At 37.7% G+C, this 16,426-nt stretch overlaps 1 protein-coding gene across 1 annotated transcript in view; it reads right to left on the reverse strand.

Moving 5' to 3' along the window:
- Positions 1-644: 644 nt before the first annotated feature.
- Positions 645-16,426, reverse strand: part of SYT10 (synaptotagmin 10) — a 33,331-nt gene continuing 17,549 nt past the window's right edge. Inside the window, exons 3-7 of the mRNA XM_053977964.1 lie at positions 15,138-15,702; positions 3,954-4,074; positions 3,445-3,616; positions 1,840-1,969; positions 645-768 (exon numbers count right to left, since the gene is read on the reverse strand). Of these exons, the coding sequence (XP_053833939.1) occupies positions 697-768; positions 1,840-1,969; positions 3,445-3,616; positions 3,954-4,074; positions 15,138-15,702 (1,060 nt within the window). The 3' untranslated portion in view covers positions 645-696. The remainder of the gene's footprint in view (positions 769-1,839; positions 1,970-3,444; positions 3,617-3,953; positions 4,075-15,137; positions 15,703-16,426) is intronic.

Below are 16,426 nucleotides of genomic sequence, written 5' to 3' on the forward strand. Positions count from 1 at the left end.
TTTGACTTGTGTAGAGATGCAGCTGTCATCATGAGTGCTGCAAGGTTATAGCTGCATAGATCCAATTCTCATACCTGTTTCAGAAGGGCTGGACCTAAAGCCCATTGAAGTCAGTAGATCTGCCTCATTGGCTCCAGTGGGCTTTAAATCAGCCCTTCCTCTCTGCCCAAGGAATGAACTGATTTTCCAGATACTCAAAACATGACAGCAGTTGGTTTTTTTCATGCAACATTCAGTTTGAAGTGCTATCTTGCAAAGTCATAGAGGATTTAGTGCAATTTAGAAGGAATTTACTACATGAGCTGTATATGAATATTTGCTCTCCCTCAAAAGAATTAGGTGTTAAAAGGTGCAGTAGTTTTGAATTACTTAAGGGATTTTTTTTTTCTGGTTTCTTTGCCTGTGAAAAGATACAGGCCCCATCAAACCACTGCTTGAATATGACACTGGATATATGCGAGAGATAAAACAGGTTAATGAATTCGCACAAGGAAGATTTATATTTGATTAGAGTCAACTTCATTCATACTTTAACAAATTATTATAAACCATCATATAAGACTTAGAATAGGAAAGATGTATTTTGATTAAAAAATATGGATACAGTTAATCTGTGGAAGCCAAACCTTCTGTTGATGTAGATGTGAGCTACGGGGGAGTTTTGGACACTGAGCACGATGGATCCATTTGGGCTTCCTAGGGCGTAAGCGGTGGTTTGGGTGAGGAACAGGATCCCTGGCTATCAAAACTGGTTGCTCGGCCAGGTAGCTGCAAGAAAAGTGTTATTTTTACAAATGTCATCACGTCTGGCTGTGCATGATGCTCATTTCAGAGGATAAGATACTCCCTAAAAAAAGAATCCAGATCACATCTAGACCCTTTCTAGTCTCTGGATCAAAGTGTCCAGCAGAACTAATAATGGGAAGAAAATTTCTGAAGCGACCTTCTAAAAATGCCTCTGATTCATTTCACAGGAATGGGTTTATTTCACCATCAGGGGTTGTACCTCTGTCTCCTAATTTACATGAACCAGGTAGAGCCATGAACCTCTAAAAGACACTCCTCTGCTGCCTTGACTCAGTTTCCTTGCCCCCACATGCTTCTTGGTGTTTTACTGAAGCCTTGATATTATGCTTTTGCTACCTCTAACAGGACATGCTGCGCAGCCATGTGCTCCAGAGTGGGGGAATCACATGGCCTCAGGCAGCAGCTCATTTTTCTACAGATTGCTTTTGTGATGGGCTACACAGTGCCCTGCTGCTTCCTAAGGCTTCAATATGTATCTTTCTGAGTCCAGAGCTGTGAGGATTTTGTGTACAGAACACCAACAATGTGTGGCCGCAGAAGATCACAGAAGGAGTCCAAGCCCAGGGACTTGTAGATATAATCGCCCCTACATTTGAAAAAGCTCCAGTAAGCATCTGTTGAATAACTCTGGAGGGAGCTGCTCATATGTTGCCACAATTTAGCCTAATTTGCAGGCCAGTTACAGATTAATGTTTTAGCAACAGCAGTTTATGCTAACGATTTTTGAATAGGAAATGATTGCTTTTGAAATTTTCACAAATGATCTCTTCAAAGTAGCTGTAAGCTCTTTATTAAAATCTCTGAAAATTTTAAACATCTAAGTGCAATCTTACAATGCCATCAGAGCATCATGGAAACTGTTGAAATGGCACTTTTAAATTACAGATAAACCCATGCAACTAGATTTAGGCTGTGCTAATGATCTTTTATCTGATCTACAGGTGTTGCACTGATTTTCGTGATTCTCAGCAGCCCATAAATGTGAGGGGCAAAATCTTTCAATATCAAGGACAAAATTTTGCTACTTATTACCTCTACTAGTGGGTGCCAGTGAGTTATTGGTTTTCGTGGGTAAGCCAACATTTCATTCCAATGATCTCTTCCAAGGCCTTCGGCATCGATTCCCGTCCGACATACTCCAATGACCTCATTGTGCCCTACTCTGAGAATTGTAGAGTGAGAAAGAATTTATTTTTAATGAAAAATAGTTTTAATAACATCTGATATACAATTCTGTTTACTGGCTTAGTGTGGCACAGAATACATGGCCAAAGTTTTCACATCATTTATTACAGATATTAGTTTTAATGGTAGTATAGTAAAATTAAATTCTGTAATGGTAACATCAAAAACCTCCAGCCACTACCAGAATGCTTCTAACAGCTATAAAAATAGCAGTGAAAACATAATCCTTGCCATTAAAAGGTTACAGCCCAAAAAACACAAGGACAGAAAAGGATCATAACACAAAGTTATCTGAAGGAAAACATGCTTGAATTTTGTGAGAGAGGAAGGTGAAGGAAAATGGTGGGGAATACATTTCCTGCTGCAAATGCTTCAGACATAATTTCAAAAACTATTTCTTAGCTCTAGCTGTTGTGATCTTTGGAAGTTCAGTCAAAAATGTGAAAGGTAAGAGTCATAGTTGTAATAGGCTATGCCTTAATATTTCATGCTCCTCACAGTGCCATAAACTGGTTGAGAAACATCAGAAAGTTTCTGTACCTTGACTCTATGTACCTTAGAATAATGCTTTCCAATTTCCCCTTAGCAAGTGCTGGGAAGGGAGGAGCTGAGGAGGACTGAAAGTGTGCAAGCTGCTGTGCCCCTTCCCTGCTAATGGCACCACAGTGCCACTCTCATGTCTGACTGAGAAAGTCTTCCTGGCAGAACTTGGAGAACAACCAGAAATCTGATGGCAAGGGAAAACAATCTGAAGGGTGATGTTACTAAATTGGACTTTCACAGTGTATTTGCCCTGCAATCTCAAGAGCTCATTACAAATAGCACTTGAATGAAGCAGACTTGGCTTGGGCAGGGTTCTGTCAGTCTTGATCAACCTGCAGTCCTTGAGCCACTCTAAGCAGGAGTCTCTTCCTCTCAGTTCTCAGTGAGCCATAGATAATTAGCCTAAGATATGTTATCAGTGAGGGCTGAATCCAAAGGTTACATATTGAAGGTTACATATGGAAAGGTTATTTTACTGAATCAACTGAAGAAATAATTACAACTTAGTTCAATGACATAATTAGCATTTAATTCCTTTTTAGTCATTGAAATTTTCTTTAGTTTCAAATACCTGTTGGTATTGGAGGTGTGAGGACTTTCTTAAGCCAGAAGACATACCTGATTTATAAAGTTTGTACATAGTCCAGCCCCTAGAAATGGACAGGAATGTATGTCAGGCCTAGTGGCCTGAAAGAAAATTGAGCCATATTTCTTCCTCGTTTCAGTCATTTATGACACAAATAAAATGCCATGTGCTCTAAGAGGTGTGGAAGCTTTAAACCTCTTCATTAAAAGGCCCCAAGGCTTTACCTTTTGTGACACTGAAGCTGCTTGTAAGCTCGAGGCAGAAAGCAGTTGCTTGCAGTGATAAGGAATTGTCTCAATGGTCAGAAAGAGAACTGTGCTTACCTGTCGTAATCCATCACTGCAATGGAGAGGCTGACTTGGTCCACGTTCTCTGGAGGGATATCAAAGATGATGGCCTCATTATAAATGGGATTCAGCGTGTTCTTCTTTGTTGTTGTTTTCCGCTTTTTCAGCCTCCGTCCCTCGCACATCAGCGACACTTTGACGTACGGATCTGAGTAACATATAATCAGCTCATGCATTAGGACTCAAAGCCATTCAAATGGGTAGCACAAGAACAATATTTGTGGTAAGAATGTTATACTGCTAAGGTAAAAGGTTGCAAAGGTTTGAGTGACCCTGGCAAACACTGCTTTCATCATGGTGTAAATGCAAAGGAAAGGTACAGCCGTGCTGAACAGACACACTGGCTGCCACTCCATCTAGAGAGGGTTTGTATCCATTCTCTGCTACTTCCATCCCACAGCCATGTTAGACACACAAAACCCAAGGAACACTTATTAATCCCCTTTCTGAATAGACTCTGCCTTGTTTAAAAGAAGTAGATTCACCTGATGCACCAGTTATATCCATTGCTTTGAGATTCCGACATTTGATGACTGTCAAAGTCATTCTCCCAGCAGTAGGCAAATAACAAAGGGAAAACATGATCTCACCCAAATCTATGCTTTCCTGAAAAAGAAAAGCAATTATTAGAAACCTGATCATACTACTAAAATTCAGTTCAGATTATGCAAAACTGTAACATTTTTTTAACATGGAGAGAGGCTTCTTTTGCAGCCTCAGATGCTTCTGAAGAAGTCATAAACAGTTTTCAAAAATAATTTCCATAAAGTACAGGAGGAATAACAACAAAATAATAGTTTAGAGACAAGATCTTAAATTACTAAACTGAGAAATTAAAACAAAATCAGAGACAAAACTTTCTGGATTCCTGGTATTTTTGTGCTGAATTCACACAAACAAAAAGGTGCTGAAAGTAGAATGTCAAGTTCTGCTCTTGAAAACACTCATACTCTATCAGCCCCAATAGAAAGAAATCTGACGGAGCATTTAGAACATGCACATTTACATGCCCTTTAGACACTGGAATTTATGTAGGAGAATAATTTCTGCACAGGTATGTGTATAAAAAGGTAATCCTGTCAAAGTGTTTCAAAAAGAAGAATATACTTGTAAAAGTTGCTCTCTTTACTGCTCTCAATGTGCTTTGAGAGGTTGTTCTGTTTCAGAAGAAAAGCAAACTAAAGGAGTAGCACCTACAGCTTTCCTGGCTCAACAACAACTTTTTGGAGGATAATATACTCAGAAGGACGGATGGGTTCCATATGAATTTTAATAATCCTCACAAAGAGACAGGTTCTATGTCGAGGCCATGTGCTAAGTGCTCATGCAATAAGATGTTGTCATGCAGTTTAGATACTACAGTACTTGACATGTGTAACCTAAGGGAGTTTCTACCAGTTCTTATTTTTTCCTTTTCTCAGTTATACAGTTATCCTAACACTGCAAAAGCTAAGGTTTTGAGATGTTTTTTATGTTCTAAATTGTTCCTGTTCTAAATTGTAAATACACCTTTGCTACCTTCCCACCCTCCAAAAAATTGCATATTAAGAACTTAGGATATGAGTTTGTAAGGAGCATGTAAGGAAGCCACTCTGCAAGGCAACCACTCTCAAACATGCTTATATGATCTCAAAGGACTTTTTTTTTCGACTAGTACTAAAAAGCTTATTTTTAACATCTCAGCTTCAGTATTTTATCTGTCAAACCTATGGTTACCCTGAGAATACAAATTTGTTTGAGAGCTGCTGGATTTACTGTATAGCTGTTCTAGTATCAAAAGGCAAGCATAGTATATTTTTAAATGAAACATAATAAAATAATGATTGCTGTGTAGATGAGAAATATATTGTTTACAGTTATAAGACAAGACTGGGCTTCTTGTTCACATTCTTCAGCTGTTGTCAACAGTTTTATTGACTTCCCTCAGGCTAATACTCTGTCTAAATTGAAACAAGTATTTCACATCTTTCTTGAGTAAAGATGAACTTAATCACATGCTTTAGGGTGTGAGGTTTTTTGTATTTGGTTTTGTTATTGTTTTTTTCCCTCTGCATTGCAGACTAGATTGAAGAATACAGTTTTGAATAGCTTTAAAGTCTTTGTTGTAGTGGTAATAAAATATTGACTTTTGTGCAGGCCGGTCAATTCACAAGTTCAGTCATTTTGCTGGGATTTTGTTTTGACAATTACTAGTTTGATAAGCATGTGAACATGCACTGTGGGGAAATTTCATGCTTGTCAGTATTTCAGATTTATCAGAATTTCAAAATGATTGAGCTCATTTAGTTCACACAAGACAAATACAGCTATTTGACCTCTTCCTTTCTTTGCCACAAAGAGTACAGAATTTTGTCCAGAGACTAAATTACCAAACCCAATTTTCTATTTCAGAAAACAAATAAAACTTGAACAACTAAATGGTAATTCTTTCCACTCATGTGTTACAATGGTAAGTGATATATCTTTCAGTTCAGATATATCTGAACATTTGAAGCAGAGCTTCTCCTACTGGCATTACTCTGTGAGTCTGATGGTTGTTTCTTATATCCAAATATCAAACAGATCTTCCTCTTTTGTTTGAAAAGAAAATAGAGTTCCCAGAGTTTCAGTGCTTCAAAGTTACCTAAGATCTCTGTAGAGAAAGGTGATGAAGATGGGTTGGATCATGAAACACCATGGGTAGCTCATAAAAAGATCTATTTTTTTCTTTTGCAGAGAGATAGCTTGAGTATGTGAATAGAGAAAAAATAATTTTTGAAGATGGGAGTATGAACCTGAATGTTCTATTATTTCTTTTTGAAGAGAAATTGGGTAGCCACTCAAAGGTGTGTGTGAGCCCAGCTGATAAAGCAGAATACAGACAGGAGTATGTACTAGTATTTTAAAATGTTTTAAAAGAAGCATTGCTCAAAATGCTTGCCAAACTCTGTTGTCACTCTACATTTTGAGAGGCATAGAGAAAAGCAGTTTCTGCTCTGAGTATCTGCCAAGACTGGTGATCTTTCTTCATACAGGAGTGTGAATGTGTGAAGTTCTAAATGTTTTTTTTTAAGAATTAAGATTAAAATTATACCTATTATAGTATAAGAAACTGGGTATTACAAGAAATGTCTGATATCTCCATTTTCACACAAACCCACATTTTATTGTTAATTTGAGCACTAGAGATTCATAAATTTGGAGCTGAAAACACAGATTCAGACCTAGATTATAAGCATAGTAACTCTTTGTTTTGTTTTTTTATTTTTTGAACTTCTCATGACAGTCTTTGTTAATCACATTGATTGTCATGAGTAACATTTTAAATTCCCTGGATCCTTAAATATTATCAATTTTAGTTGAGATTTAAATATAGCATTCACTTTAGTTTAGAATCTCAGTGCTATGGAAAATTCATGTGTTTTTTTCACTGTATAATTCACTAGATAATTAAGTTGACACAAGTAGTCTGACAGGAGCCCTTCAGCACAAGCAAACCTGAAGGAACCAAGGCACAGAGTGCCCCCAACAATCAAATCTGCATCACAGTGTGCCTCAAACAAAACACAACTCACAAGACACAATCAAGTGGATGTCATCTGTGCATATTTTTAAATAATTCTCAGATTGCCTTGCATGTATCACATATTTTCCAAAAATTGCGCATCTTAGATAACTCCCATGACACTTCATCTCTTTCATAGACCTATTTTGAATTTTTCTTTTTTTTCTTGAACTAAATGTGGGTTTCAATTAACAGCTAGCTTTATGGATTCTTGTAATGATTGCCTCCCACTGGCTTCCAATAACAGGTACAGAAAACTCAGCGTCGAGCACAGCTGCCCTTATGCAAATGGAAGCTTTTGTTGACACCTCATATCTCTCCTTCACTTATTTCCCTTCTGTATCCACCAGCCACCACACAGCACTAAGGACCTGAAACAGTGGCCAGCACTCTACCAGCTTCAGTTACTTTCATAGCTGCCCTTTTACCTCTGCCCCATCCATTTTCTGGTACAGTGGGTCTAGAACAAAATAAAACAAAGAAAAAATGGTCTCACATGCACATATCAGTTATTCTGATGAACTTTGTGGGTTTTGAGCTACAAAATGCAGATTTTTAAAATTAGCGTCATTCCCATCCCACATTAGTAAGCACGTGAATGAATGTGCTAATAATATTTTTCCATTACTTCCATTAGGATGGATCTATTAGGATCTCTCCACAGTCTCTGCTTTGTGGGCTCCTGTGAAATTAGTCCAGGAGCTGGCACAGTCAGAAATAAAAAGTTCCTTATTCTATTATATTTGTTATCATACCAAATGGACACCAGTGCTCTCATTTCCACACATATGCTTGTAAAAATTGCAGCATTTCTACAGAGGCTGTGCTCCTTACTCACAATATGGAAAAAAGGGAAGGGATGTGAGGAGAAGTTTGGAGAACTTGTAGGGGAGCATCAATTAAATGGATTGAGGTTTTTGAACTGCTGTTGCTGGTAAAAGCTCTGCTGCCACTTACTCCAATTAATTTTCTCAGTAGTTACCACAAAATTCAATAAAAGAGACAACTTTTAACTAGGAACCTCCACAAGTTCAGTGGGGAAGGTGGCTATAGATCCTTCTATGTTCAGGATGTTTTTTACTTACATATCAACCCCCACAACTCTGAAACTGAAGAGGAAAACTGTTTATTGCCTATACTGATAGACTAATAACTTTCATAGTTTCCCTCCTCTATGCCAACATCTTAACTCATTTCCTATGATAGCAGGGGTAAAAAACTTTTAGGGACCTGATATGTGAAAAAAGGTTTCATTTCTGAGTCACAAGTGAACTTTAGACCATTTTTTTCACTGATGTTTGTTTCTTTCTCTTTTCCACTAGTTTTTCAAGTTTTGAAATTCAAGCAAAATCTTAAAGCAGCAACTTGCTCTGTATTCTTACAATTAACTATGTAAATGTTACTGAAACTGGAAAATTTACATGATTTTGTTGTTACTAGTCTGTCATTAATTTCCATGGTTAAAATGAGAAGTATCTACATAATTAGTAGTGCAGCAGAAATTAGATTCTCCCAAAAAATTACTTGTTGCTACTTTATTTGTCATTCATATTATTGTAATCCACAGTAACAAGTTCAGTTCTTAATCTCAATTTTAATATCTGGAACTACTTTCCTATTAATTGTAATTGAAATTATATTTTAAAGACTGCATGTAAGAGTAGCACAACAGAAATACTAACGGTGGCATGAATTCCATTTGTACTGGATTTCTAACCAAATTAATTGCAAATTTCATTCTCAGTTTTCCTGTTATATTTTGAGCAAGCCATTGTAATGAATAATAATAGTAAATTTCTGTCTACCTAAGAAGGTATTCAGGCATTTGGTTTTCTAGACTTTTAACTGTTTCCTTTAGCAATACTGAAAACTGTTCTTATATATAGTATGTAAATTTAAAGAAAAATGTGTTGGCAGAGTTAGAACTTTGGATTACTTGAATATTTCAGGAAGAGAATTCCCCCATAGCACAGATTTATCTTTCTCTGTATAGAAACATATTATATATATTTCTGCTTTCCAATGAAAACTGCTGACATTAAGCTTCAAGATTCAGGGATAAAATATAACAATGAATGTTGGGAGTTGGACGGAAAGAGAAAGAAGACCTGGCCCCTGAGAAAATTAGCTAAGAATGTGTTAAGGTATTTCTGGTTTTGAGGCATATATCAAGAGTTCAAAGAGTGATAGTAAAGACCAGAACAGAAATCTACCAGTCTGTTTTCTCATTTATGCATTTAGAATGCAATGGTACCCTCACTATCACAGAAATTGTTAAAAGCTCTGTGAGGCTCAGGCTGGAGAGCTAATTCTGCCACCTCCCGAGGGGATTTTCCTTTGGAAACTTTGTCCCTACCACTAATATTTATTTTCGTCTTCTGTTATTCTTTGCATATCAAACCCAGCTCTTTCCTTCCTCTCAGTACCAGCTCCTGATTAAGCTGTTGCCCTGGGAAATGAATCAATTAAGTTTGTGTTTGTTCTTGCCTCTGTGGAAGACAGTATGGAAGCAGTGGGGCCTGTTGCTCTATAATGACTGTGTCATCTGCTTATGGAGGGTTGATGCTTGTCTGAGCCTGTCACGCTGGCTGCTCTGGGTAAGCTCTGCTGCTGGTTGCAGCCCTGATGGCAGAGGGAGGACTCCCTGAGGCTGCAGAATGCCCTCAGTAGTGCCCTGGAAGCCTCCTGGGTGTTCCTTGTGCTGCTCCTTCTGTACAGAACCATCTGTCTTGTGCACTGGGGGGTTGTTACGCCTTGCCAGGCAGCAAGGAAGCCCATCCCTGCCTCAGAACAGCTGAGAACAGAGGTTCTTCTGGGAACTAACTGTGACAGGAGAATGAACCAAATTGTATGTGGCCTCCCACAGAAAGATGCTTTTCTGAAGCTGCAGGGCAATGTCTGCAAAGAGACTTTGCAGTGAGAAACTCAGAGAGCTTTCAGGGCACAGCAGGTCAGACAAGTCATGTACCTGCAGCTGCCACAGCACTGTCTGTATGCAGAGATATTAAAATCCCTTGAGGAAACCATGCCCTTATTCACCTAATGTTTATTACTTTTAGGGTAGAGTGGAAGTAGCAGTTTGCCTCTAGAAAATCAAAATATTAAAATAATTTGTCTTTTCAAATGAAAAGAAACATTAAATAATAATAATAGAAACCTTCTCTGCCTTCAGGAACAGGACAGAAACCCATCCTTTCTCCATTGTCTTTTCTAGTTATCAACCAGACCTAAAGCAGTTCCAAACATAAATGAAGGTCTCCAAAAGGTTTCAAGAATGATCCAGAGTATTCTCTCACCTGCTCAGCAGCAGCATTGGTCACATGGATCCCTTTTATCACTGGCCCTGAGCAGAAATGACAAGTGCCAGCAGTTCCTGGCTTAGAAGGGGCTGTTCCTGTTACAGACACGATCAGTGCTCCTACACTGACAAGCCCTTAGTCTTTCACACTGGTTTAAGGTTCTGCTGAACATTTCAGGTGCATTTCCAGAGACATTCACAGGTCTAAGTGCCTTCTGATGAAGAAGGGTAGCTGTAGGGCTTGGCCCACTACATTGGTAAAACATTTCCTCACAGTGCTGCTCTTTGAACACTAAGAAACAGGACAATCCTGAAAACGTGGCCTCAAGGTTAGGCTACAAAAGACACCTCTGTCAGCTCTCTACCACAACTGCCTTACTCAGGAAAAGGTCTAAAGCTTTGTCCACTTACAAAACAGGGAAGATGGAGAAAACAAAGCAAAAATTATGCTCTGGGTGAAATTCAGAGATAGGCTTCATTCTTGTTTGACAAGGAAATCAGAAGAATCTATTTCCATAACAGAGGCCAGCAGAATAAACTGTGTTATTTCCTACTCTGGGAAGTGTTTGATATAAATGAACTGAGACAAATGTTATTATCCTACCTATTTAAAAATACATATATTTAATCACTTCTGTCTTTTCCAGTGATGCTATTAATTATATTCCAGTTGCTTTAGAAACAGCAATCATGCACCACAGACATCACATGAAGACTATGTCCTTACAAAATCTGCTTCTACATTCCACTTCACAAATGAGCAAACTGCAGCACTGAAATGCCTGGTGTTGGGAAATAGTAATCAAGTTCCATCTGTCTACATGAGATAATTCAAGAGGGTACAAGTACATGACAATTTGATGATTAAGATCCCCAAGAGGCTACCTCTGTTAGAAATGGGAATGGCTTTCCTCTAAAGTCTGAGCTTTAATTTTTTCCCAATTGCATGGTTTCCTATCATTGGTTACTCCAACAGACTTCACAGGATACCTTCAGGAAAAAAAAATCTTTCTTACAGTCACTTGCCAATATTTTTAGGCAATAGCCTTAGAGGGATTTTCCAAAGCAGGTGATAATTTTTAAAAGTATTATAGTAACCTAATAAACATTTACATGCAGAAATTGATGGATCACAAGCAGTGGACTTCTTGCCTAGAAAATTTTAAGACACTGAATATTAGAAGTGCATGTTAGCAATTCCAAAAAGAGAGTTTTCTTTTTTTAAAGTAGAGTAACAAAACCTCAGAAATGTATGCAAAATTTACAAGCACTTGACAAAAACAGAAGCCTCATGTGTTGATTAAACAAACCATTTGATATTATTTGTTTGCCTCTAATGCTATTAATTAATTTTCTCAAGTGTAGTGAGAATTAAAGTATTCCATTATAATGAACAACCTTAACAGGTAGTCCAAATCTGACTCTTGATTTTTTTTCCTTTTTTTTTTTTTTTAATTAATCAGGTGAACAGAAGCAAATGATGGGTTATTAATTGAAAATTCAATCACCTATTCAAGAAAAATTTGGGGGTATATCAGATATCTAAGATACTTTTCCTACACTGCTGATTTTGCTCTAAATTTAAATTAATAATCTAACTTTGCATTTTAGATTATTAATCTAACAGGTACATGTTACATATTATTAAACGTGGTATGTTTTCAATATACAACACAGAAATACAACAGAGAAACAATGGTATGAACGAAGAAATGAAGGTAAAACCCAAAGTACAATATGTGAACAAATATCAGCATCTGAAAACAATGGGAATAAAAATGAGTATGTGTGTGTGGGCCAATCCTGCACTTCCGTAGAATAATTTCAAATTATTATTAAGAGCAAAGAAAGTGTATTAAAAGTGTAGATTCACACAGAGTCATGGGGTTTAGAGCCAAAAGGACTCAGTGCAACCATCCAATCTGATTTTCCCAGACTGCATTTCCTGTACTAATAAAAACCCTTTATGGTTGTGCAAGCAAATCTTTTTAAAATTATGTTAGCTACTGACAAAGAGTTGTTGCATAATGAAGAATCTCCTGATCTCCTGTGGCAATTTTCTTCGCAGGCAAAATGTTGCAATTAATTTTCTTGGTAAATCTCTCAAGTACTGTTTAAGACTGTAGAGTTTGGTGTCATAAGAATAGATTTTTTCACACTGGTAATAGGTATTATTTTTACTCTCATTTTAACTTCTGAGTAGAAAATTCTTGACTGGGGAAGAGATGTAAAAGATGCCCAGATGATGAGAGGCTTCTTCCACTGTTTTTTTTTTAAGTTTTGGACTAATTATTTGATCTAGCACTTCTATTATTTTCCCATCTATCATTTAGCAGCAGCACAAGCAGACCACTGAGTGTAGGAATCATGTCTGAACAGAGACAAAAACTTCTCAGAATATACAACAAAACAGAGCAAAGGTGAAGAAGTAGAAAGCATGAGAGAAATATATTTGCAGAATGGCATCTTGGTTCCTGGGCTCTAGTGGGTGGGTATGGCCTTTTCCACTCACACAGCCTGCTTGATTTACAAGGATTCTTTACAAACACCAAAGCATATTTGCTAGGATTAGAATGACTTTCCACCAATTGTAGAACCAGCTGGATCTTTCTTTTTCAAGGTTTATCAAAGTTCAGTTGACTCTGGCCAACATTAGTAATTTAGCTGCTAGCTAGTGACTTGGTAAATTTTATGTCTGGTGTTTAAGACAGTAAGTCCTCAATGATTAACATCTCACACAGTGTTTATTCCTTTGGAGGTTTGGCTCTCTCAGCTTACAGTTTCTGAAATGACAAAACTAGAAGCCTGTATTACAATTTCATAAAAGAAGTAAAACACAAGGCAGCACATTGCACATACAGTTACTGGACATCTTCTGGAAAGGCCTAATTTTTCCAGGAAAAAAAAAATCAATTGCCAGTTTCTTACATAATTTTCTGAGAATAGGCTAAGGCTTGTGAAAGCTGATGAGGCTAGCCAGCACTAAAAGATATCTTAATTTTATGTGCCCATTGTTGATGTTTTTAGTGGAGACAACCTTTTCATACACATGCAGTACTTTAAACTATACTGACTGAAAGGCTGAAATCCAAAAACCTCAAGTTTCTTTTAAGCTTGATACAGAGGAAAACACCAGCAGAGTGAGTTAGGCACTAGAACTGCATGCCTTAACCTTAACCCTTACTGAGGAAGAAATTTGAATTAGGATCCAGTGCCAAGTTTAGCAACTATTTTCATCCATATGTGTATTAGTGTCAACCCCAAATGCATAATCTGGTATGGCATTTCAGTCTGCTCAAAACCAGTGATGAACCAGAGATTATTATTTGCTGAAACCATTCTAGTTATCAGTTAACAATTTCATAGACACTGCTGCTAGTGACCAGTGAGCTTTTAAGTAATGACTAAAGTATCAAACACAATATCAAAGCTTGAAGAAATTTCTAAAAATGGTTACTTGGACTATTATTCCAAGACCTTAAACACAGATTCAGTTTTAAGTTTGAGAACACAATTCTTAAATTCACCTTAAATCTGAGCTTGATCAAACTAAGCATATACAGAATCAGATTTCTGGAGGTGTGCTGAAGGCTGCTCAGAGCTGTTTGGTAGGCCCAGCAGTTGAAATAAATAGCTGCTGTTATGAATTCACATTTGAAAACTGCCTCCACTATTTGACACTCTGGTATTTCTCCTTTCTCAAGGATCACAGTGCTCATGCTCAAACTGGTGAGGCCATATCAGTGCTCCTTGTCCTTCTAATTAGGCAGACCTGGACCTGTCTAGCAGGTATGAACATCATGAAAGCCTTTGGTGAAGAAGGCATGGGAAGTGTCTGGCAGCAGAGAAGGGATGGTGTGAAGCTTCTGTCACTGATGTGTAGCACTGGTCTGTCCTCTGTTCACCCCCGTGTGGAAATCTGGCCTGTGCTGAAACCCTGGATGAGTCACACTGTTTGGATACACCCACAGAACCAGGGATGGCAAAACTTCTATATAAATAGCATGCTAGTTGAAAAGAAACTGAAACCAAAACCAAAACAAACACCCTATACCTCACTATTTTAACTGTTTTTTTTTTTTTGGTTTTTTTTTTTTTTTTGTTTTTTTTTTTTTTTGTTTTTTTTTTTTTTCCCTTCAAATCCCAGCCAAGGAGGATGAGTTTGAAATTCAAGGTTAATAAAGCAATATCTGGAGACTGCTGTTCACTGGTAGCCTGTCATTCATCCTGTCATCCATGCACAGACCTTCCTTTCTTGCTTGCAACAATAAAAAATTAATTTCTATTTCCTAATTCTTCTTGCTTGTGCCTCTTGAGTTTTCCTAGCAACCAGCAGCAATGCAGATACAACTACTGGGGACCCTAAGCACAGTGCAGTCAGCAGAGAACATTTTACACATCAAGTGTTTTCGGCCTCTTTTCCTTACCAAGATTTCTAACCTATGAAAATTTCCTAACAAGAGCAGGATAGGATGGGCCCTTTTTCTTAATAGATGGCCACTTCGCAGGACAAAGTCTTTTGCTAACAGGAAAATAAGTCTGGCTAAGCAATGACTTTCATAATGCAGCATTTAATTAATAAATGCAATTTATATACAAACAGTGAGCCATAAAGATGACAGTATGCTCCCAGAAGATTTTTTTGGTAATTAAATTTTGTATATTCCCAAGCATTCTTCTCAGTGCTCAAAGGAAAATAGTGACAGCTCCTCTTTTAATTTTTGTGTTTTTTTATTTTGCACTCTGCTGATGAACAGGGTACATTGCCAAAAACTACAAAACAGAAATGAAAATATGATGTTAATGCTTTTATAACACATTACTTACTGTGGTGGCACAGTGGATGTCTTTCCATACATTGGCTTCCCTGGAGAGATCTGAGACTTCAAAAAGGTTATCAAGAATAACTTCCCCAATCATGTCATGTCTAGAAAATCTGTCAAAATCATAAACACTGAAATGCAATTTTCTGTTGCTGAGTTGATCATAGGCTACAGGAAATTGAAAGGTTTCATCAAAGACAGGATTTAATGTCTTTCTGTGAACTCGTGTCTGAAACTTCTTTTTCCTATCTGGAAGCAGATAAATCTTAACGTAGGGGTCGGATGTTCCTGTGAAGTCTTTAGCAGGCAGATCTAAGGCTTTGACAATTGTGACAGCCAGAAGTTCATTCTCATAATCGTACCGGAGAGTGAAGTTAAGTTTTCCACATGTTTTCACATCTTCTTGCTGCCCATCAGAATCCACAGACTTCTGTTTGTAGAGTTCTGGTTTTATTCTCCCAATGCTGGTTGTGGTCTCTCCCCTTTGCAAAACTGGGTCTGTCCCCATGTTAAAATCAACACTGGACACTTGCATCTGCCTTGGCAAGTGCCTCCTGAAAGAATTGTGCCTGCACACACACACACACACACACACACACACACAAAACAAGCCGTGGTTATCTCGGGGAAAAGACCATCTCTCAATAGAAAATATAAGAACAAATTAGTGAAAAGACTAAAAGAATTAAAAAATTATTCTCTCCACACCCCCTTCAGTGTTTTGCAAGTGTTCAAGCATCCTTGAGAGGAAATGTTCATTCAGAATTAATTTCTTGGCCCAGGAGACACCCACTGTCCCAGAAATAAATATATTTATAACTTTGTTTTCAGACTATGCAGCTGAAACTGAATTAATGTACTTTCACAGAACAAGTTGACAGCTCCAACATTCCATGATCCCACTTTGCTAGGGCCTGAGTAAAGTACAGTCAAACAGAAAAGAAAAAAAAAAAAGCACTTGCAGAATCAGTACTCTCTGTTTTTTTGGAGGCATTCCATGGTGATTTTCCAATTAAATATTTAGCAGCTTTCACACTGATGACCATGAAAGGCACCTGAAAGGGAAATGCAGAACTGTGTCTGGAGGTTTTTAGCATAGTGCTTTGCCATCCTACAACATTTTATGTACACCTGCTTGATCTGCTACATTGAGGTGCAGGCTAACTTCTCCAGAAGCACTGGGAATATTTTGTTCTGCTTGCAATGCATTTCAGAGTTTTGCCAACAATTTTCTGCCATTGCTCCTTTTTTTTCCTTTTGTTCTCATGGTCTGCTGTGCAGTGTATTAGAAAG

Source organism: Vidua macroura, chromosome 5 (assembly GCF_024509145.1).
Source record: "Vidua macroura isolate BioBank_ID:100142 chromosome 5, ASM2450914v1, whole genome shotgun sequence".
NCBI classification, from domain to species: domain Eukaryota; kingdom Metazoa; phylum Chordata; class Aves; order Passeriformes; family Viduidae; genus Vidua; species Vidua macroura.